The sequence below is a fragment of the Coprinopsis cinerea genome, assembly GCF_000182895.1.
Source record: "Coprinopsis cinerea okayama7#130 chromosome 11 map unlocalized cont3.11, whole genome shotgun sequence".
NCBI classification, from domain to species: domain Eukaryota; kingdom Fungi; phylum Basidiomycota; class Agaricomycetes; order Agaricales; family Psathyrellaceae; genus Coprinopsis; species Coprinopsis cinerea.
The window spans coordinates 1407943-1429855 of record NW_003307534.1 but is presented as its reverse complement, the minus strand read 5'-3'; the positions used below and the strand labels follow the sequence as shown (position 1 = coordinate 1429855).

At 54.0% G+C, this 21913-nt stretch overlaps 7 protein-coding genes and 1 non-coding gene across 8 annotated transcripts; 3 read left to right on the top strand and 5 right to left on the bottom strand.

Annotated features, from left to right (window-relative positions):
* Positions 1 to 822: 822 nt before the first annotated feature.
* Positions 823 to 2999, bottom strand: CC1G_05510 (FAD binding domain-containing protein; the record flags this gene model as incomplete). Its single annotated transcript, XM_001838905.1, has 5 exons — positions 823 to 1796; positions 1852 to 1921; positions 1979 to 2124; positions 2185 to 2444; positions 2512 to 2999. The coding sequence occupies 5 exons, from the start codon at positions 2997 to 2999 to the stop codon at positions 823 to 825; spliced, it is 1938 nt and encodes a 645-aa protein (XP_001838957.1).
* Positions 3000 to 5184: 2185 nt separating this feature from the next.
* CC1G_05511 (propionyl-CoA carboxylase) lies at positions 5185 to 7469 on the bottom strand (the record flags this gene model as incomplete). The annotated part of the gene is made up of 9 exons (XM_001838906.2): positions 5185 to 5292; positions 5394 to 5776; positions 5836 to 5879; positions 5931 to 6509; positions 6559 to 6703; positions 6758 to 6803; positions 6942 to 7062; positions 7119 to 7333; positions 7404 to 7469. 9 exons carry the CDS (start codon positions 7467 to 7469, stop codon positions 5185 to 5187), a joined length of 1707 nt encoding a protein of 568 aa, XP_001838958.2.
* Positions 7470 to 7761: 292 nt separating this feature from the next.
* Positions 7762 to 10103, top strand: CC1G_05512 (carboxylase:pyruvate/acetyl-CoA/propionyl-CoA; the record flags this gene model as incomplete). The annotated part of the gene is made up of 5 exons (XM_001838907.2): positions 7762 to 7795; positions 7998 to 8112; positions 8191 to 8523; positions 8586 to 8932; positions 8986 to 10103. 5 exons carry the CDS (start codon positions 7762 to 7764, stop codon positions 10101 to 10103), a joined length of 1947 nt encoding a protein of 648 aa, XP_001838959.2.
* A 354-nt stretch (positions 10104 to 10457) lies between these two features.
* Positions 10458 to 11823, bottom strand: CC1G_05513 (dihydroceramide delta(4)-desaturase; the record flags this gene model as incomplete). Its single annotated transcript, XM_001838908.2, has 4 exons — positions 11783 to 11823; positions 11491 to 11717; positions 11037 to 11428; positions 10458 to 10968 (listed from the first exon to the last, which is right to left on the bottom strand). The coding sequence occupies exons 1-4, from the start codon at positions 11790 to 11792 to the stop codon at positions 10458 to 10460; spliced, it is 1140 nt and encodes a 379-aa protein (XP_001838960.1). The 5' UTR covers positions 11793 to 11823.
* A 686-nt stretch (positions 11824 to 12509) lies between these two features.
* On the bottom strand, positions 12510 to 15801 carry CC1G_05514 (hypothetical protein; the record flags this gene model as incomplete). The annotated part of the gene is made up of 3 exons (XM_001838909.1): positions 12510 to 13480; positions 13534 to 15009; positions 15063 to 15801. 3 exons carry the CDS (start codon positions 15799 to 15801, stop codon positions 12510 to 12512), a joined length of 3186 nt encoding a protein of 1061 aa, XP_001838961.1.
* Positions 15802 to 16038: 237 nt separating this feature from the next.
* On the top strand, positions 16039 to 16134 carry CC1G_20249. The gene has a single exon. It is a non-coding gene; the product is annotated as a tRNA-Arg (tRNA).
* A 1011-nt stretch (positions 16135 to 17145) lies between these two features.
* Positions 17146 to 18557, top strand: CC1G_05515 (D-amino-acid oxidase; the record flags this gene model as incomplete). The annotated part of the gene is made up of 6 exons (XM_001838910.1): positions 17146 to 17182; positions 17236 to 17354; positions 17420 to 17465; positions 17522 to 17661; positions 17723 to 18417; positions 18473 to 18557. 6 exons carry the CDS (start codon positions 17146 to 17148, stop codon positions 18555 to 18557), a joined length of 1122 nt encoding a protein of 373 aa, XP_001838962.1.
* Positions 18558 to 18726: 169 nt separating this feature from the next.
* CC1G_05516 (alpha amylase) lies at positions 18727 to 21405 on the bottom strand (the record flags this gene model as incomplete). Its single annotated transcript, XM_001838911.1, has 7 exons — positions 18727 to 19128; positions 19184 to 19275; positions 19328 to 19894; positions 19948 to 20087; positions 20143 to 20236; positions 20293 to 21181; positions 21247 to 21405. The coding sequence occupies 7 exons, from the start codon at positions 21403 to 21405 to the stop codon at positions 18727 to 18729; spliced, it is 2343 nt and encodes a 780-aa protein (XP_001838963.1).
* Between the last annotated feature and the right edge of the window lie 508 nt (positions 21406 to 21913).

The following is a 21913-nucleotide window of genomic DNA, read 5'->3' as shown; positions in this document are numbered from 1 at the left end:
GGAGAACGCTGGGAGCGCCCTGCAAGTCTCAAGTCATACGATTCGTTTGTGTTTCCATCATCGACAGAAATCAACCCATTTTCCAGCCGTTGCTGCCGGATTAGACAACACGGGCATTTTAGCGATTCCAAAAATTATACTCTCCCAAGAGAAAAAGCAAAAGTAGCACCATTTGTGGCCACTTGGCTCCTCATTTCGGTGAAGTGACGAAATGATTAAAACACCCAAGTCCTGTCTACAAGCCTCAGGAAATCAGTGATACAGGCGTAATATAAGTCCATAGATACGTACATTTCTTCGACATACACCGTAGTAGCAAGGCTATCATGTTTGCATTCCCCTCTCCAACGCCGGCGTAGGGGCGAAGAACATGAAGAATCGCCGTTTTTCAAGCGCCGGTTGGCAAGACCGCATTTTCGAAGTCGCTCAGAGTACCATACTAGTCACTCACTGTTTTTATTTCAGAACAGTACCCTTTGGGTGGTCGACAGCCTTTCAAGGCTTTGGGAAGCAAACTTGGACATGACATGGGAGATAGAGACGATTGTTGACAAGGTGGCGGTGCTGGGCGCCAATGCCGGATTGCTCCGGATCGCTCGGCGATCAACCCGGGAAATAGGGGTCGAGCCATGGCAAGGAGTGGAGGAGCAGTTCGAGAGGAGTAAACAAAATATCATTCATTAGTATAATCCAGACCTAATTAACTAATTAGACACAGCTAGACATTAGTACAAACGGCCATTTCGTCTACGGGTTCGTTAGATAATCTTAATAATATTCGTTTCCAATCGTGACTCTGTAGCCATGATCATAAGTCAATTACTACAACTTCCTGCACAACTTCCTGCCATAGTCGATGACCTCCCAGTTCTCGGTACCGGGGGTAGTGCGAGCGTAGAAGACTCCCAAGGGGTCCCAGATGGATTTGATTCGCCTCAACCTGTTGTAGTTGGAACCCCAGTAGGCAGTCTGCCAGTTGGGCTCCTGGAGGTTACCCTCGCTGACATACGCGAAGCCGTTCGGACTGGCCGCACGCAAAGGGCCGTCAATGTGGTCAGTCAAGTAACTCTCGGCGGCGAGCCGCTCGTCCCATGTCATGCCGGTGGTGGCATGGTTCATGGTGATAGTGAAGGAGGAGGCCTGGCGGATCGCAGGGTTGACGGCGTTGTCGGCAGATGCGACGCCAACACCTGGACCAACGATGTGTCCAATCATGCCATGGTGGATGATGCTCCGCTTGGCTGCGATAATCTCGTCGGCGTGGTCCTCGATATCCGAACGAGTGAAGACACGGCCGCCGACGATCACGTTAGAGCCAGCCAACTCGTCCTCGAACATCGCAGTGTAGAGGTCGAAGTAGGTGGGGAACTCGAAGATCTGGGACTCGTAGGGGATTCCCAGAGCATTCAGCTCGTCGTAGAATGGCTGCATGATGGCTGCGAGGGCGGAGGCGTTCTTCTGGGGAGCGACGAAGGGCTGGACGCGGAAGAGGGATGGGAAGAGTTCGTAGTAGGCGTACATGCCGTTGTCGACCCAGTAGTTGGCGCGGTTGTGGAAAGTGGAGAAGCCCTGCCAGAAGACCTCCTCGTCAAAGGTGTGGGTCCAGTTGAGGTAGAAGGTGGCACCCGCTGCAGGGGTATCGGGGAAGGTCTTGACGGTGACGGAGATGATGGCGGCGAAGGTCGAAGGTCCTCCACCCTTCAAAGCCCAGAAGAGCTCAGAGTTGTGACGAGAGTTGGCAGTGACGAATCGACCGTCGGCAGTGACGACCTCGAAAGAGAGGACATTGTCCACGGCTAGTGATTCGAATGTGAGCCAGGTCCACTATGTGCGGGGTGAGAGGGAGCTTACCCATTCCGTAGATAGACGAAAGTGGGCCATGGCCACCTCCTTGGATGAATCCACCAGCGAAACCGACAGTCTGTGAGACGTGTTAGTAACTTGAACGAACAAGAACGTAATCACGATGAGCACGTACAGGGCACTCTCCGGTGACAATGGCGACAGGGGGGTTTTGCTGGTTGGCCAACTGCCAGAGTTCACGTCCCTGAACACCCGCACCAATGGTGACAGCACCTCCAGTCCAATCGCCAGGGCCGGTGTAACGATCGGTAAAGGTCACCTCTGCGAAGAGTAGTATGTCAGACCAATCCAATCACAGACGGCTAGAATTGTTAGACGTACCTTTAAGGCTGTGGGTATTAATAGCGAGAGCACCGTAGGCAGAAGACCTTCCCATGAAATCGTGGCCAGTGTTGCGGATGAGGAGCCGGAGGTTGTGCAAGCGCGCAAAGTCGATACCGGCCTTGACGTGGTTCCTGTTCTTCGCCATGATAACATACTCGGGCAAGAAACCGGTGGTACAGGAGCCATTGGGATCATCAGTGGGCATGCAGGTCGTGTTGGTCCAGTAGATCCAGTGGGCAGCGATGGGGCGGCTGGAACTGGATACATAAGGGGTCGTCGTATCAGGACGTGCAAAAAACACGACAAGTAGCAATCAAGACTTACACCCAGTCCTCGTTAGTCCAGCCCTGCTGCACATCGGCGCAGGCGGCAGCATCGTACAGGTTCTGGCCCTCGTAGTTGTTGTAGCAGACAGCAGCGTCGGGGACGACAACTTGAAGATTGCCATCGACAGCGGCATTCAGGAGGCCCCATCGGATCTGGGATGGCCAGCAGAGCTCGCCGGGGTAGCACTTGCAGCTGTAGTGGGCGCCCTGCCAATAGGTAACGTCGAGATAGCCAATCGATGCTAGGGTGGCAGGGGCCGCGGCAGCGAACGTCAAGTTTGCAGCTACCTCGGAGGGTACGGGATCCTCATCATCTGCTGGTGCAGAGGCGGAAGGCGAAGGCGATGCAACTGGCAATTCCTCTGATGCTGAGACGTCGACTGTGACACTGGTGGTATCTTCGACTTCAGCCTGAGGAAGAGCAGCGACCGATTGGATGAACAAAAGCGCGGACGCCAGTCGGAGGAAAGTCGTCGTGAGTGCCATGGTCGGCAAGAAGGGGGGAGAGGTCGAGGGGAGGGCAAGGGGAGGGACCTGGCGATGGCCAAACGGCAGATCGGTTGGCTTTTATATCCAGAGTCCCTCCACGGTTATCTGGCAATTTCGAATTTCGCCCTTTTCACAAGTAGCCACATCAAAACTAGTGGTGTCGGTTGATCATGCTCCGCTGGGTGATCGCAAACCAAAAAAGCTGCGATGAGTCCTTGGAGTTAGATAACGTTGGGCGACTCCTTAAGTTGTGCTGGCGGTCGAGGACGAGTAGGTTGACTTTTTGCTTCAGCGTTTGACTGCACGGTAAGCTGAAGGCTGCTCCAGGGGTGCTCGATGGCTTCCTTGCACCCCTATGTCCCAGTCCAGGCGCCCGTCTGCCCAGCTGCCAACCCCTTCGACTGGCGCCACTCGAGGTTCGCGATCCCTCTTCAACAACCCCTTCATGATTTCCCCGGACTTGTGGCCCGCGGAGGCTGTAGGATAATTAAACGCCGGGGCCACGTGTGAACGAAGACATCAGAGGAATTACTCAAATCGGCGACGCAAATCCTGGGCGCTTGAGTCTCGGGAATGCAATCCTTCCCTCGAGTTGGCTGATAAACCAATCCTATCGTCCGATTTTCCCCTCCCAAGGACCCAAGGAGTCTCAAGAACGGGTCTAGGACTCCAAGCCTATCGCGCCAAGGATTTCTATCGAGGCTTTTAAATCCACTCACTTTTACTGGAGTGAAGAAATGCAAGGGCCAAGGCACAGCGCGTCGATGGGCATCAAAGCGTGATTTTGGGGCCTCGAGGATGTGCAAAGATCCCTTTCCAATTGCTGGAAATCCATATACGCTTTCCTGAATAGCCCTTCTCCCGACCAAAATACAAGGAGCACCAAACGCTCGTCGATTGCTGTTGATGTTCCGAGCCAGAATGGATCGGGTTCATTTGTACAGCACCATCAGCGACCCTCCCACCGGCCCTCGGCCCTCTCCCCGGAGTTGACCCCGTAGCATCACTGCGCCTGTCGCCATGCCCGCCCCCCCAACCGGCGTTATTTTTTAAATCGTGCGTCGCCGTGCCTCATCGCCTTCGCCCCCGTTTTTTTTTTCCCTTTCTGCCCGCCTTTGTCTCTTTTCTCCTGTCCGTGCCCTTCCGAGCCAGGATGGATCGGGTTCATTCAGACAGTTCAGACAGCAGCATCAACCTACGTTCGACCGGCACTCGGTGATCGAATCTCCGAAGTTACTTGTTTTGGTATAAATCTCCGGGAGCCATCCCTCCAAGCGCTACTCAATGGATTTGCGAGTGATGGCATTGAGGGTAAATAATCCTTAGAACGAGCCTATCGCAGAGGCCAGACGGAATATAAGCAAACAGCGGCTTGCACAGTGCGCATGAGCAATGCAGCGCAGTGCTGGTAAGCCCTTCTGAGATATTTCATTTCCTTCCTGTAGCTCACTGACAGTTGCCGGTCTCTGATCCAACGCTCTCAGCGGCTTGCGCAGTGCGCGTGAGGCGTAGTAGATCTGGTGCGGGCCATTCTGGCTCGGAAACACGGCGCCTGGCGGCCGCTTCCCACAAGTCAATTCGAACGGTGGTGCAGCCATGACGAAGGTGGCGGCCGTGTGTTCGATCAATCAGTAAACACCATTTCCGGCCCTGCATACGAGACCAGGTTCGGACAACTTGCGAAGCCTTCAAGTCTGGTTAGTAATGTCCAAAGGCAACTCTGAATAATATCACATTACGGACTCGGAACGAAGGCTAGAGTCACCCTACCGCCAACAACTTCAAGGCACCAGGAGCTACCGGGAGCTACCGTGGACGCAGCAAATCATGGGTACCTGAGGACTCTGGGAACTCCCTCAAGCTCTCCATTGCTCTCCGATCTTCCGCTTTGCCCTGTGCCTGGCAACGCATGTGCGCTACAGCTCCAAGTTGTCCAGATGAGAGTGCTCCACCCGAACCGCCCGAAACTCGTGGGTGCTTAAACATAGGGGCATACGGCATGTACTAGTGACCCAAATACATCGCAGAAGTTACAAAACAAAAGAGAAATTACATACCCGCCTGAGGCCTAATGAAGCCAAGTGATTCTGTACAACATAACCGTTTATATTCAATATGGCTTTATCATTCGACGACAGTGCACCGTCTGCTACACAGTATTCCAACTCTCGCAGTGGAAGATCTACAACCTATACGCCCGACCGCCATTCAACACGCCATCCGGTCCATACGTCGCCTGCTTGTACGCAACAAGCGGCGGAAGAACATGTTCATAAACATGGACAATCCACTACAATTCCATCGCCATCAGCACACCATTCACCACCCCAAAATCCCCCCCCCCCAAAAAAAAAAAAAAAATAAAAAAAATAAAAATAACACACGACGCACCTCACAAACCAAACGCCTCGTATCCCTAGGATCAACAATCTCCTCAATCCCAAACTGGTTCGCAGTCCTCATCGGACTCCTCACATCCTCAAACTTGCCCAACAACTCCTCCATCATCCTCTCCCTCGCCTCCGGCGATCCAGCATTCTCAAGCTGGCGTTTATACGCCGCCTCGATACCGCCTTCGAGGGGGAGGCTGCCCCAATCGCCCGAGGGCCAGGCGACGCGCACGCCGCGCCCGTCTTCGGGGTCGGCAAAGGCGCACCCGGCGACCCCAAACGCGCGCCGGATTATGGTGGTGTAGATGGGGATTGTGGCGTGGTAGAGGGCGACCATGGTGGCGGCGCCGTGTTTGATTGTCGCGTTTCGCTCTGCTTGGGAGCCTGGAGAGGTTGATTAGTTCAAGTTGCAGTAGGGAGGGGTGAGGAGTGGAGGAGCTTACCGATGGCGAAGCCTGGTTGGTCTACCAAGTTCAGGATGGGAACACTACAGTTTTGTTTAAGTATGTAAACGAGAGGGAAACAGAGCAGTACGTACCCAAAGTGGTTGCAAAGGTTGACGAACTTGGTGGTCTTCTGGCTGCCCAATGCGTCGATCGCACCTGCCCAATTATTAAGTATCTGGTAGCCCAGGCAGAAGAAACACGAGGACAGACCTCCGTTGACTTTACAATCACTCGACAACACTCCAACAGGTCTCCCAGCAAGCCTCGCAAACCCAGTAACAATACTCCTCCCCCAATGCTCCCCAATCTCAAAGAACGTACTCTCACCACCCTCCAAACGATCCACAATCAAATGAATAACCCGTCGAATATCATACGGCCTCGCCCGTCTCCTCGGGATAATATTCAACAATTCTTCTTCCCTTCTATCCACTGGGTCAGTGGAATGCAGGACGGGAGGTAGCGATAGGACGGAGGAAGGCAGGTAGGAGAGGAAAGCCCGAATTTGTCTGAAGGCGTCCGCTTCGGAGGAGGCGACGTTGTCGACTGTGCCGTTCCGTGCGTGGATCTCCCACCCGCCTAGCTCCTCCTTGGAGAGGTCTTCGAAGGTTGCTTGTTTGACGACTGGGGGCCCGGCTGCGAAGAGTTGGCTGAGGTCTTTGACCATGACGCTGTGGGATGGTTAGGGTGTGTGCCGAGGAGGGTTGGAGTGAAAGTCACCTGAAGTGGCCTAGGCAGGCTTTGGCGGAGGCTAGTCCGACTACGGGGCCAAGTAGAGCTGAGACGACGGGGACGACTGAGAGAGCCTCGATTGTTCTTGACAGGATGTTCATTTGGGGGATGTAAGTCGCGCCCATTGTTAGATCTAGGCTGAGGGTGAGGACACGGTTTCAGCCTTTGGGAATAGGTAAGCCCTTACACAATGCAACGCTTCCTCCTCCGCTTGAGCCGTCAAGGAGTCGAATCTGTCATCGTTCAGCAAAGGGTTGAGTGGTGGGGAGAGGCGGATAGTTGGTTACCAAGGGTACTCTAGCTCTCCGGGCAAGGACCTTGGAAGCCAAGTAAGCCTATTGCACGCAGAGATATTGGACGAAGAGACAAACCTCTCCATAAATCGGCTTGTTCATAATCCCGCCATCCGCATGTCCACCTCTCACACTAAAGTCATCAGCAGTAACGAAGACTTTCCGACCATCCACTTTTCCCCAACCAGTAACATTATTCCTATTCCACACCCCATTAGCAATGTCATTTCTCAAAGACAATGCCAGGAGACGTACGCGGGTGTAAACGAAACCAATTCCCCAGTCTTGGGATCCACGATCGGTTTCCCAGAGATAGAGCCCACTTCCGCGAAAGAGTCTTTATCGAGGATGCCGTCGATACGTTCGCGAACCCAGAGTTTCTTGTTGGCTTTCTGGCGGATGTAGCCTGGATCTTTGAGGTTCGGAGAGCGTACCAAAGCTTGCTGGGCTTTGAGTTGGGATAGAGGGTACTGTGAACGGAAACGCAAACTTATCATTAGCATTTTGGAACCTTGGTATTCAATTCATGGACCTACGCACTTCCCAACTCTCCTTGTCGTCCACAACGCGTTTGGCGGGTTTGCTGCTGGACGAGTCTGAAGGCATCTTGTCCTCTGATGGTCGATGTCCGAGTCGTTGGGAGTACCTCGAGTGCAAGATAGCGCGACGTTCAGGAACACTCTTCAACGGTCAACGTAAATGACACAAAAAGCCAAACGTTTGAACGGTAAAGCGGTAAATGGGAATCCATTTCCCCAGATTTCCCCTGAAACTCGGCTTTCATGACACCCGGATACCGACAGGGGTCTTTTCAAGAACGCCTGTCACTGTTAACGTGAATACCACCCGGGAAGGCTTCAATCTCCTGAGTCTGTCTTCCTCTTTACAGAGATTCAGAATGCCAAAAGTCCTCGTCGCAAACCGTGGTGAAAGTAAGTCCTTCTATATGTCGTGGTCGTCGCGGTCGATGGTCAAGCTCGCGGTGCCTTGATCGCCGCGAGACCAAATCCTCTCGCGCATTCAAGCCGGAATCCGAATCATTTGGACTTGTTCACTGACCACCACACACACATACACAATGCACAGTCGCCATCCGGATTCTCCGTTCTGCAATCGAACTAGGATGGGACACAGTCGCTGTATACACTGAAGGAGACGCGAACCATGCCAGCTACGCTCAAGAATCCGTCAAACTCGAGGGAGCATCCGACTTTTTGAACGTTGCCGCCATCGCTAAAGTTGCTCAAGAGTGCGTTTTTAAATTTCTTACCCTTCATTCCAACTATCGCTATTATCCAATATTCTAATGACAATTGTTTAAATAAAGGACTAAATGCACCCACGTCCACCCTGGCTATGGATTCCTGAGCGAGAACCCGAGTTTACCAGAAGCACTCGCATCTCTGAGTCCACCGGTCGTCTTTATCGGTCCTTCGAAGGAGGCGCTGCGTCTCGCGGGCGATAAGATGCTCTCTAGAGAACTCTCCACTTCGCTAGGTGTGCAAATTGCGCCTGGGACACACGTCAAATCCGCTGCAGACGTACTGGGCTTTGGGAAGGAAATTGGGTATCCGGTTATGATTAAAGCCCTGGATGGAGGCGGAGGACGCGGAATTCGAGTTGTAAACTCGGAGACTGAAGTCGAGGAAGCTTTCAAACGGTATATTAAATCCCACTCCTCCTTTCCATCACACACTTACACTAAAGAACCACCGCGAATAGGTGTCTGGGAGAAAGCCCCTCCAAACAAGTCTTCGCCGAAAAGGCGCTTACGGGTCCAGGCTGGAAACACATCGAGGTCCAAATCATCGGCGACGGCACCGGAAGCGTGAACCACCTCTGGGAGCGAGAGTGCAGTGTGCAGAGGCGGTTCCAGAAGGTGGTTGAGGTCGCCCCGTCGCGGTTGAGTCGGGCGATGGTCCAGCCGTTGCTCGATGCTTCGATTACGATCGCCCGACACCTCAAGTACCACGGTTTGGGCACCTTTGAGTACCTCGTCGACGCGAAGACGGGGAATTGGGTGTTCTTGGAGATTAACCCCCGCGTTCAGGTCGAGCATACCATCACTGGTTCGTTCACAATTCCTCCTTCCCTCCCAGATTCGTATTGACCTTTGTAACAGAGGAAGTAAATGACGTCGACCTCGTCCGCGCCCAACTACAACTATTCACCAACAAAACCCTGAAGGACCTTAACCTAGACCAACCCTTCCCCGCTCCTCAATCCAGCGCGATCCAGCTCCGTCTAACAGCCGAAGACCCTCTCAAATCCTTCCAACTCTCACCTGGTACAATCCGTCCATCCGACGTAATCTGGCCAGCCGGCCGCGGCATCCGCATCGACACCTGGTTATCCAACGGTCCCTATGCAGGCTCCACCGAGTGGATTGTAGGAACCGAATTCGATTCCTTATTAGCGAAGATCATCGTACGCGCGTCGAGCTTCGAAGAGATGAACCAGAAGGCTTTGAGAGCACTGGCCGAGTTTAGTGTCGGAAGCACCGTGCAGACCAACCTACCCGTTCTCGCAGGCGTCGTCGCCCATCCCGACTGGAACTCTGGAAACATCGATACCCTCTGGCTAGAACGGAATTTACAACAAGTCCTCGACCTCGGTGCCAAATCCACCGCACGGACACGCTCAACCGCCATCCAATCTTCAACCACCTCAAACTCCACTTCCACCGGAGGACAAGCCACAGCCTTCCTCCAACCAGGCGCCCTCTTCCACCTCACCCTCTCACCCACACCCTCCTCAGGCACGCCAGGCCCCACAACCAAACACACCCTAACCCTCTCCTCAATCGGCCAAAACGCCTTCCCCGACGCGCTCTCAGGGACACTCCAAACCTCTCTCACGCCTACACCCTTTGCGTTTAGTCTGGCGCAATCGTCGTCGGCGGCGGTGGACGCTGGGTCGTTCGAGTTGGCGGACCCTAATAACCCTGCGCATGTGGGCACCCCGTTGACTGGTAAGATTGTAGAGCTGCATCCTGCCTTGGTGGATGCTTCCAAAACCGCGGACGACACAGGTGGGGATGGGGATGTTGGAAAGAGGAGAGTGAGGAAGGGCGAGACGGTTCTCGTCCTCAGCGTGATGAAGATGGAGAACTCGATTGTGGCTCCGTTTGATGGGTATATTTCGAAAGTTGGCAAGGGGATTAGGGTGGGCGTCGTCGTTGGGGAGGGCGTGTTGGTTTGTGTTGTGGATGATGGGAAGGGGTCGGGGAGTAGGCTTTAAGGCGCTTGGTGTGGGCGCTTAACGTCTTTTCCGGACGTCCTGTCTATTAATAAGACTGGCAATTTTAAACGTAAACCGATAAAATTGATTTCGAGTACTTGGTCGAAGTGAGTCGCGACTACCTGTAGACTTCCCCTCGAAAAGCACCCTGTAAAATGGGATTTTCACTGTAGCTGCACCATGCTAAGCTGTCGCTCCCCATTTTGCTTCCAACACTCGTGAAACGCGAACAAATCAACGAAACCAGATTCAAGATTTGAGCAAACTCTGCCTTTAAACATTAACTCGAATGATAAATTACCACCAAACCCAAGTCCATAGAAACACGAATTCAAACAACGTCACGCCCCACCTCTACTCGCACTTATCCGCATCATCCACCGCACACACTTTAGCCCCCTTGGCAAGCCTCTTCGCCCTCGCATAAATCCCCACCTCCTTATCCCTAATAAAATTAACAATAACCATCGGCCACGACGGATGCGACGGGATCGTATCATAAAACTCTGGCGCAAGCTTCCTAAGAGCCGGCAACCTCGTCCACGGAATCGACGGGAAATCATGGTGTTCATTATGATACCCCACGTTATAAGCGAGGATGTTGAGGGGGCCGTAGTAGCTGTACGTCTCCTGCTCGAGGCCGTCCCAGAGGTAGTGCTCCGCGATAAAGTGGCCGGCGCAGGGGTGCAGGCTGCCCGCGAAGAAGGAGGACATGATGAGGTAGATGAGGGGTTTGAGACCGAAGAGGGAGACGAGGGCGTAGTCGAAGATGAGCTGCGCAAGGATGTTGAGGCCGTGCCATTTTGTGAGCTTTTGTGCTCGGATGAAGGTTGGGCGGAGGGCGTAGAAGAGGATTTGGAATGTTCTATGTGACGGTTGTCGTCGGTAAGTCAACACCCGTTGTACCCAACAGAGTAGAGAAGAAGGACGCACGCAAAGAACACCTTCCCCAACACATTATTCAACAACATCAACTCGACCTTGGTCGGTAAATCCGTATCAATCCCATCCTGTCCCATAAATTTATGGTGTTCAATATGATACCCCTTGAACGCCGCCGAATACGGTATCCCAATAGGCAGGTTGGCAAAGATGGCGAGGAGCTTGTTGGGGGCGATACCCTTGAACGCGAGGTTGTGCGTAATCTCGTGGATGGCGAGGAAGAGGTTGTGGTTCGCGGTGCCGCCGATGGCGTAGGCCGTCAGGAGGAACCATGGCGAGAGCGGGGAGGTGTTGCGCAGGGCGATGGCGCACGCGAGTTGGAGGGATACGACGCCCAGGACGACCCACTTGGTGAGCGGCTCGTGGCCCATTAGTTTTGTTACCTGGTCACATAAGAAGTTTAGTATATTCCTTCTGAGGTGCGGGGTTGGATGGGGTCACACACCTCGGGGTGAGCTTTCATAATCGCCATGCGCCGACTTCGATGCGGCTCCTCCGTCATAAGCCACAAGAAATCCTTAGGATCCATAGGCGGCTTCGTATGCGCATACACATCAGGATTAGATCCCTCCTTCGCCGCAAACGTCCTGCGCGGCGCACGACCATCCCATGTCTGTCCAGTCAGCGTTCGACCCTCATCGAGGGATTCCGCGCCTCCAAATAGGCTGTAATCTAGAGTACAACACCATACAGTTAGTTTATATTGCAGAAGGAGATGGAAATGGGGGGAAACGCACCGACAGCCATGGTGGACGACAGAGAGAGTGGTAGGTAAGACGGTAACCTGCGCTGGCGACTCACGATATCGAGGAAACGTCCCACTTTATTTGTCACTGATCGCGGCCCCTAAATGGGGGTACACCGCGCTGCGGACGCAAAATGGCAAACGTTCGCTCGTGGCTTTCATCGAGGTCCAGAGAGCTCTAGCTGCGAGGTATCCAGATTGTCCAACGTAAAACCAACCAGGCTAGATGCAAGCAGGCGAATCCAGTCTATTCAATTACTCGTTTCATCCACCACACTACGATAAAAAAAAGTAAACTAAAAGGCGTTCGAGATCGTCACAAAGTCAAGGAGTCGTTGAAAGAGGGAACAGTCGAAAGGGAAGAAAAGAATAATCCAAGCTACACGAAACAATCCGGTTCTACTTTCATCGAGGTAGCAGTGTCTAATAATGGTCACCACCCACCCCACTCTTATTTACTTTACTTTATACGTTAGTCGTTCAGTATAATCAAATCAGTACGCGAAACGAAAGAGGGAGATTACAATCTTACAAACATTCGATATATGTAGAGAGTACGTACGAGGGAGGGTGATACATAAATAAAAGATCCAATAAAAGTGGGCAGAAAAAGACTCGGAGAGAGCAGGAAATTCGAAAGGAAGGTCATAGCATAACAGGGAAGGGAGAGACAGCGCGGAGCAGTAGCCGAGACCGGGGGTACGCAACGCATGAAGCATCTACGCCAAAGGCGTAACACTCCTCCCCCTCCTCTCAGTATCCACGATCAAATCAACAACCTTATCCCTCGCATCCTCCATCGAACCCTCCTTATCCCCATCCTCAAACACCCGACTACCCAACGCCTTCCTCAACGAAAGCAGCGCCCCTCCTCCTCCTCCCACACTTCCATCCTTGGCAACTCGCCCAGTAGGACTAGGCGGCGGACTAATCAAAAGCGACGAAACAGTCGGCGTCGTCGTCCCACTAAACAACTTGCGGTACAGCACAAGGGCAGTAAGAAGCGACTGGATCTCTCCTTCAATTCCATTCTCACTCGATTCGTCTTCCGTTGGAGAGGACGAGGGAGAGGGAGAGGAGAAAGGCAGATCCTCCACGTCGACTAGGGAACTCGACTTCCACACCCTCTCAAGCGTCCGCCCGAGCTGCTCAATCCACCCTCCAAGCTCCTTCGCAGCTTCAACCGTCCTCCGAACCTCAACTTCAAACTTCTTGCCCTCCTCTTCTTGATCCCTCCCATCCTCCTTCTCGGCAACAACCACAACCTCGTCTTGCAACAAACTAACAGCCTCGACGAACAGCACACCCAAATGCTGCTTCACCCTCTGCTTCACGAGGACAGCGCCCAAAACGCCAATAGGCTCGAGAGGGGTTTCGCCGTTCGTTTTATCCCGCTCCGAAGCGTCTTCGAGAGTCTTGACAGCCTCTTCGAGCGTGAACGACTCGAACACGAGTTTCTCGACGGTCTTGGCAGGAGGGGTGAGTGAACGCTTGGTATGGAGGAGCGTGGACTGCGTTTTAGCGGTGTTCCAGAGGGAGTGGGCTTTGAAGCGCGAGAGGAGGGAGAGAGGGCCACCGGAGGTATGGATGGCGAGGGAGAGGGAGGTAAGTTGGGAGATCGTAGCTGTCTTGGACGAGAGAGCGTGGTACATCCCTGCTAGGGAGATCGTTGAGAGTGAACCAGTTTCTCCTGCACACAAAACATTAGAACATAGTCGAGGCCAATAAATGGATAGCACATACCCTTGAGAACAGCTTCGTTACAGACTTGGGTCCAATTAACCGCCTCAGGCTTCTTACTCTCCTCCCGCTTCTTCCTCAACGTCAAACCCAACCAACTCCACAAAAACGTTCCCAGTACCAAAACCGACACAGCAAGGTGGAGAACCTGGAAGTAATCCTTCCACGCCCACCCCATCTGCAAGAACCTCGACGAGCTTTCTGCAGGAGCGGGCGGTACGAGCTGCGACACGATCTCCGGAGCAAGCGCAAGTGGAGGTGTCAACACCATACCACTATGCTGACTGCTCCCTTGCGAAGTGTATTGAGAGGTGATGGGCGAGTTGAAGAACGAGAACAAGGCAAACACGGCGAGCATGTATTGCGGCGCTTGGCCTTGAGGTTGGACATTGGGAGGGAGCATTACTTGGTCAGGTTGGGCTTGCTGCTGCTGTTGATGCTGTTGCTGAAGCTGAAGCTGATGTTGCTGCTGCTGGAATTGTTGTTGGTGCAGGGCAGCCGCTTGTTGGTGCGGCATATGGGGAGCGAGGGTAGCCACCGGGATAGGAGGGGGTTGGACTTTCCTCGGGCGTCCGCGCTTCCTCTTCTCTGGAACCGCGGGGCCGCCTGGGACACCTAACTCGGCGGGGAGGACGGGTGCGACGGCAGGAGGCGCAGGCTTCCTCTCTGCGGGCTTCTTCGCCGGGGCGGAAGTCTTGGCGCGCTTCCTCTTCCTGCCCACTTCATCATCCTCATCACCCTCCTCGTCATCACTATCCTCCTCCTCCGCGTCCTCTCCCTCCACTTCATCCTTCTCCTCACCGCCAAACTGCTCTCTCCACCGCTGCTCCCACTCCTTGAGGAGCGCAGGTCCCCCAACGAGACCGCACACCAAGGCTTTCAACCCATTTTGCTCAGCCTTGAGCCGCATCTCACGCTTCTTGAGCACGCGGATGTACTCGACGGCTTTACCGAGGACGTTCGCCTTGCTGCACTTGCGTGCGACCTTGACGCCGTCCACGAACCCGCGTTCGTCAATGACATCGACCGTGGTGCCGTCCTCGGTGTCGATACCGATTCCTGCGCCCTTGAGGTAAACGCCGTCCTTTAGATTCTTCTTGATTTTCTTTCCGTTACCGCCGTCGCGGTCTTCGAGGACGCGGAGGGCGGGGACAGCCATGCGCAGGGACTGGATGCGGGCGTTGAGGTTGGTGCGGTAGCGGCGTTCGATGGTGGTGTGGGAGGTCTTGGGTCGGGTGCCCGTAGTTGAGGTAGCGGAGGCGAGAGGGGGCATGGCGTTGGTCGGCGTGGATAGTGAGCTAGATGAAGACGATGAAGAGGCGGTGGAGATGGGTTTGGCGTCGATGGTGAGCTTGTTGGGGAGTGCCTGGGACATGGGCGGGGTTGCTGGTGGGGGTGTTGACGCTGCCGATGAGCTGGAGGAGATGGGGGAGCGAGGGGTGGAGCGAGGCATTCGGGGTAGTGAAGGTTTATTCTGGGCTGTACCGATGATAAGCGAAAGGTTATTTAGATTAGACTTTTTGTATACTTACCAGCCATGGCGATTGATTGAGCGAGGACCTGGCTCGAGAGGTCGGCCGACATGGGAACGGCGAGCATGACGCCCGCGCTCTGGCGGACTGCTTCTGCAATCTCTGCAGCGGGGTCCAAGGGCTTGGAAGCTGGCGAGCCCTTGGGTTCGGCCTTGACCGAGGGCGGGGATGGCGCATCGCTGCTCGCGTAGCTGGTTGACGACGACGGACTGGCGAGGGACTCGAGTACGGGGGACAACGAAACTCCGGATGACGATGATGACGACGCGACACTGAGCCTGCGTTCTTTATTTGGCGACTCTGGGGGCGACAATGACGGAGCTGACGAGGAGAAGCTGCTGTCACTGGCGTTGAGGGCGGCTTGGAAGGTGAATGAGAACTGGGGTGGAATCATCTCTGCTGAGACGTTCTGGAATGCCTGGGCTTCCTCGTACGAGAAATGGATGCTTGGGTTGAATGAGTTGAGGCTACCCGGTTCTAGCGCCATTGCTGGGTTGAAGTCCATATCCATTGGGAGCGTATTAAGCTCTGAAAAGTCCATGAGATCCGGGTATGGCTTGAGGGAGCCAACACCAGAGTCTGTGCCGTCCCACAGCGAGCTCAGCTGTGCCCAGTCTGGGGGGCTGGCGCCGTCGTTCTGGGAAACCCCCGATTCCTCCATATTCGAGTCTGTGTTTTGTGAATTGTGGAGAAGAAGGTTGAGGGGATCTGAAGGGTCCAACCCAAGATCTGTCGACATTTTCCTGGGGGCAAATAAGACGTTCAGAAGGCGTCCGACAGCGACTTGAGGCGACTCTTGTGAAACGACGGCGCTGAGGAGATTGTGGTGGTTGAGGAAAAAGAGGCGCAGATGGGGCAAACGCTATGCACGACCCAATCTCAATTCTCGGACGACTTTGCGGAGAATCAGGCGATGCTGCAATTTCGGACACCGCATTCGGCGATCACAGTGCAACAGCCACCGTCCATTCCACAAGCCAACGTAGCACAATGGTAGTGCGTTGCTTTCCTATCCTTGGGTTAAGCGCCCAAAAAGAGGCAGAGGCTGTGGGTTCGAGTCCCATCGTTGGTTTTTCTTTTTTCATCCCTCTGTGTGTATTTGAGACATGTTTCTTGCACTAAGTCGTTCTCTTCGTTCTGTAAGGTCTGGCAATACTCGGCCAACCATTTTGGCCCAGGCAGAAAAGGCATGGTGGCGATCATTTAAAGTTACAATTCCCGAGAACGTGTCGGATTTGAGTGCACACCATGGCCATGAGAGCTTGCCTCTCATGTCACGATGGACCTCGCGCTTGTGCATGAAATCGGGGGAAGGAACGGACGCGACGTGTTGAACGCATTGATCATAGTGTTCCAAAGAATTGGTGTGCTCCTTGCATTTGGAGCAGCTGTCACTCGGATGGTTAGCATGAACGAAAGCATTGGCAATGGTATGCGACGTGCGCAGCAATTATTTGTCGAAACAAGGCAGGCAGGCAGGAGGTGGGGGGATGAAAAGTGGGGGAGATGGGAAGAGCATGTCAGATTGGAAGAACATGTCGAGAAATGGACGGTTTATATATCCCAGCTTCAAGAGGGCGAGTCCCGTCATCCATCCTCGTCGGGTGCAGGGTCCAGTCGGTTCAATGGCCCTAGTCCCGTCGTCGACATGGTGGGGATGGATCGACATGAGTTGGAGTCCTGGGGGGCTACAAGGATTGAACCCACCCAACAGTCCGAGGTTGCAGTTTAAGCGCCCACGAGTAAGCTCTCCGAGAGATCGTGATGCCATCATTCCATCGGCCGGAACAGGAATCGGCTGCATCGGGTTCGGATTCCATGGTTTTGTCGTTCTCGCCTTGATTCAGATCTCCCCAGCACCCCTTATCGCCATTCTAATTAGCATCACAATAGAAGAAGCATGTGGTGGGAGACAGACGGGTCTCAGTTGTTCCTTGAACCTTGTGGTTCCGTCGTGGTGCGGAGTGGGACTCGGGAGTGCTCGCTGTCAAGGGTGTATTTCACCCATTTTATCCTGCGTCCCCCAACTTGAACCCGAATATCTTGCTTGATTTCGTATACGACGTTCACTTTGGGCTTGAAGATGTCTGGAGGCAAGTCTATCATTGTTTTAGGCGCCGGTGAGTACCTAGTACCTGCTTCGATAGGAATTCGACGTTTACGGCTGAATTAGGGGTTATCGGGCTGACCACGGCCTTGAAGATCCAGGAGCAGGAGGGCTATCAGGTTACGATTGTAGCTGAAATCTTTCCTACCGATCCAAAGTCTATCAAATATACCAGTCAGTGGGCGGTGAGTAGTGGCTCCAGCGATTGACTGCACTGTCGATTAACGAAAGGTCGTCCATCTGCTATTAGGGGGCCCATCATGTGAGCTTTGCATCTTTGGATGACCCTCGCCATGGTACGGATCCTTTCAATCCAGAAGACCCATGCTCGGAAGCTGAGGGATGCGAGTAGCTCTCGACGTGCAGACGTTCCACGAAATGTGGAAGCTTTCTGAAGCCGGAGAAGCTGAAGGTTGCTTTATGAGACTCCAACAAACCGAATACTTTGGGTACCCCAGGTCCGATCCCAGTCCTCTCCAGCACATGCCCGAGGTATGTACAATTTCCTGCGCTGCTTTAATGACGCAATCTGAATGTGAATTGGCACACATAGTTCCGCAAGCTCTCGAAAGAGGAACTCATCGAAGGCGCTCAAGGTGGTGAAACTTTCCAAACCATCACAATCGACACCCCTCTCTACCTCAACTACCTCCTCACCAAGTTCCTCTCCCGTGGCGGCAAGATCGTCCGAGGTTCTGTCCAACACCTCTCCCAGCTCGCCGAGAACGGTGTGACGCCCTTCCTCGAAGCTTTCCAACGCAAATACCGAGATGCTACACCCACACCCCCCGACGCCATCGTCGTATGCGTCGGGCTCGCGGCTAGACATTTGGGTGGTGTGGAGGACCATGACATGTACCCGATTCGAGGACAGACGGTGCTGGTTAGGGCCCCGTGGATCAAGTTTGGGAGGACATGGAGTCAGGACAAGACGTGGACATACGTTATTCCAAGGAGGAGTGGGGATGTGATTTTGGGTGGGACGTTGGGTGAGGACGATTGGTACCCTACACCTCGTCCGGAGACGACGCGTGATATCCTCGAACGTACTTTGAAGTTGTGCCCGGAGCTCGTGCCTCCTAATCTTCGGAAGGGGGAGGTACCGACGGTTGAGGAGCTTCTGCCTCTGGTCGTCGAGGAAGGCTGTGGGTTCAGGCCAGGGAGGAAGGGTGGCTTGCGGATCGAGGCAACTGAGATTAAGACGTCGCCTTCCAGTGACAAGAAGATTCCTGTCATCCACAACTACGGGTAAGCAATCGCGTCCTCCCTGTGTTTTGCTGCAGTTCTCATCCCCCCACTTTAGACATGCTGGATCAGGTTACATTGCGTCTTTCGGATCTGCAGCCAAGGTCGTTGAACTCTTGAACAAGGCCCTTGGTCGAGTCTAGACCTAAACACAACCTCCCATGTCGGGGGTATACTTCGAGCAGCAAAGACTATTCAAATTCAGGCCGTGCTACATAATACAAGTTTGAACGAAGAAAAGAAAAGGGGCTCGCTCGATGATTAACTACAAGGCGGGTAATACGCGTGTATTATATTTATTTTTCAAACCAATCACTGGCACCCGGGGATACCCAAAGCATTAGCATTGGTAGGACCAAGACCAACCCAGCCTCTCATCGCGTTGATGATGCTGATATCACGGTGAGGTCTGGTATATTTACCGGGCTGCATCGTGTATCCACAGGCATTGGCAACGTAGGCAGTGTCCTTGGGCACACCCTTGCATCCGTTGATGTTCTGGTTACCGGTGTAGTGGAGAGAGCAGTCACTCAAGCCGTCGGGGAAGCCAGAGCCGCCGTTGGGCATGAACATGTAGGAGGAGAGGATGAGTTTGATGTGCCAGTCGTTGTCACGGCGGGCGAAGAGGTTGACCTCGAAGTTGCGGTGAGCGGCGACGTTCTTCTCCTTGATGAGGACAGAGCCCTTGTCGGCCATGTCACGAGAGGAGGAACCCTGCAGACCGTCCGTCAGTACATCCCTCTCGATTGACGATGAACGGTTGACTTACGTCGTTCTGCTGGTCGTGGTCGTCGTTCTGGATGGCAAATCGGGAAGGAGGAAGGATCCAATGACCGCAGATGGGCATCTCCTTGGGATAGTCTAATGGACATCGGTGAGCTCGAATTCACATTCCAAGGGAAATAATGCTTACCTGAACTCCAGATCTTAACCTTCTGGATGTCTTCGTTGCTGAGACCAGCGGCCCTCATCTTGTTGTCAAAGTTGGTGTACCAGCTCCATTCACCTCCGCTGCAAGCCATGAGCGCAGCTTCACCACCGATGATGACTTCCATCCAGGTGATGAAATCATCAGGGAGCGAACCGCCCATCTTGTTCTTGAGCCTGGCGAGAATCTGAGCCATGTCTTGAGGGCCAATATGCTTAGCAGCATCGACACGGAAGCCAGAGAAGCCGATGGAGAGGAGGTCGGTGAGGTAGGTGGCGATTCGGTCCTGGACGTAGGGCTTGGAGGTATTGAGGTCGGTGAGGCCGACGAGCCAGCCCTTGGTGACAACGATGCCATCAGTCCAGCTGTTGAGGGAGCGCTCGCAGTGGAAGTCGGTGGGACCGTAGGGGACAGCGGGGAACTCGAGGGTGGGACGAGTGCCGGTGAAGGGGTTGATGAGGAAGGTGTTGCCAGAGGTGTAATAGGGAGAGTTTTCCGTCGCGTTGTGTCCGCTGTACAGTTCGCAGTTGCCGACGCGGTGGTTCTGGATATCTGTTTCAAAGGGAATGAGACTGATGCGATATAAGTTTAGGTGGTAAGCGTACCAGTTCCTTGGCCGGACATGTGGTTGATGACAGCGTCGGCGTAGACTCGAACACCAGCACGACGGCAGGAGTTAATCATGTTGCGAAGCTCTTCACGAGTACCCATGCGGCTCTGCAGGCGGTATGAGACAGGTTGGTAACTGCGAAGGACCGGGTTAGCGAGGCACTCGTTGAAGCGGTTGAGCAGTGACTTACACGAAATACCAGGGACGGAATTGGCCATCGGGCTCATAGTAGTGAGAACCCCAGACGTGCTCATTAGGAGCCCAGACCTTGACACCCATGTATCCTGCAAGCAGGGCGTCAATACAACACTCGAAACTGGAGAAGACTGCAAAGGCGTACCAGCCTTGCCCAGGAACTCGCACTCCTTGGCAATGTCATTCCAGGGCCATCCGAACAACTCGACGATACCTCCCTTCTGGCCGTTGTTGAAGCTGCTCTGAGCGGCGGACAGCGATTGGTGCTGCCAAAAGAAGTTGATCGGCTCGAGGACCAACTTCTTACCATCGGAGCTAGTGACGGTGATGGCCAAAGCAGTCTGGAGGCTGTTGGTGACCTGGAAGATGGGCGAAGACTGCTCGGCACCGTTGAAGCTGTAGGTCAAGGTGGCACCCTCTTTGTGTGCAGCGTTGACGGTGACAACAGCGGCGTTGCGGGCGGAGTTGTACTGGATGTCGGCGTAACCAACGAGGTGACTGTAATCCTGGAAGGACTCCTCGTGTGCTGGGTCACCGCGAGGAGGGGTTTGCCATCGACGACGCTCGGATGAAGCAGCCATCTCATGGCTGTTGCCCTGGCAGTTATCAAGGCCGTTGAAGTTGTTGCATCCAGTAGGGGGAGTGGCGGGGGCTTCATAAGGGATGTTGGCAGGAATTATGGGAGGAAGATTGCCTGGTGCGACAGTGCCAGTAGGTGGGGGAGCAGGAGCGGTCGTGGAAGTCGGCGGCGGCACCACGGCGGTCGAACTAGTGACAACTGGAGGTTGAGAGTTTGACGGGGGTCGGTTGACTTGGTGGTTCTGGTAGTTGCCGGGGTCGTAGTAAGTTTGGCCAGAGACGGTGTAACGGATGTAGAACTGAGTAGCGCCAGATGCCCTGCCGGAAAAAGCCCAGGTTTCGAAGTTGTTGGATCCAGATGAAGTGTAGGTGGCCGGGATGATTTGGGAGTCGCTCCAGCTGTCGCCGACGGCCCAGACGACCTCTACCACTTTCGAATAGGCGATGTTTTGGACCTATACAAATCCAAAGGGATGTTCAAGGGACTCTGTAAGGGTCGTGAGTGGAATAGGAAACCTACATTGATCGTTCCAGAGAGTACGGCGTTGCTGTACGAGTGGTTGATCAAGGAGACCTGAGGTGCCCGCTTGACATGCTGAGGGGCGGGAGAGGCGTAGGTGAGGGCAAGGAACAGCCCGAAGAGGGACAGAGACACTGTCCACAGCTGTGGCAACTTCATGGTCGATGTCGCCTTGAAGAATCCAGTCCAGCGAGAGCGACTGTTGCTTTTATAGGGTTTGCAACTGGTTGCTTACCTTAACAGGGACCCGGTAACTCGCATAGGCTACCAGGAAGACGTACGAGGAGGCCACCTGAAGGCATACGCCATGGAGAAAACATCTATAGAATGGGGATGGTTCAGAAAGTCCGAGAGATATCCACAGAACAGATGGCTGGCGCTGAGAAGCAATAGAAATCGCTGCTACCTTGGCATCAATTGGGCGTTCCTGTTTCCGTCGAGTTCGACGAATTTTCGACAATGGTTTGCCGTATTGAGAGCGCTCTTGTGGGAGAAAACCAACATGGATGGTATTCCACATGCCTACCTCTGAGCTGCTTCGATTTCTGAGGCCAGCTTCGGCTCTTCACCAGCCCTCGTAAATCTACGCTCGCCCGATGCCCAAGTCATCCTGCAGGGGTGAGTCCCAAGACGACCAACTCACAGCCCTGGAATCCAGTAGCGCACG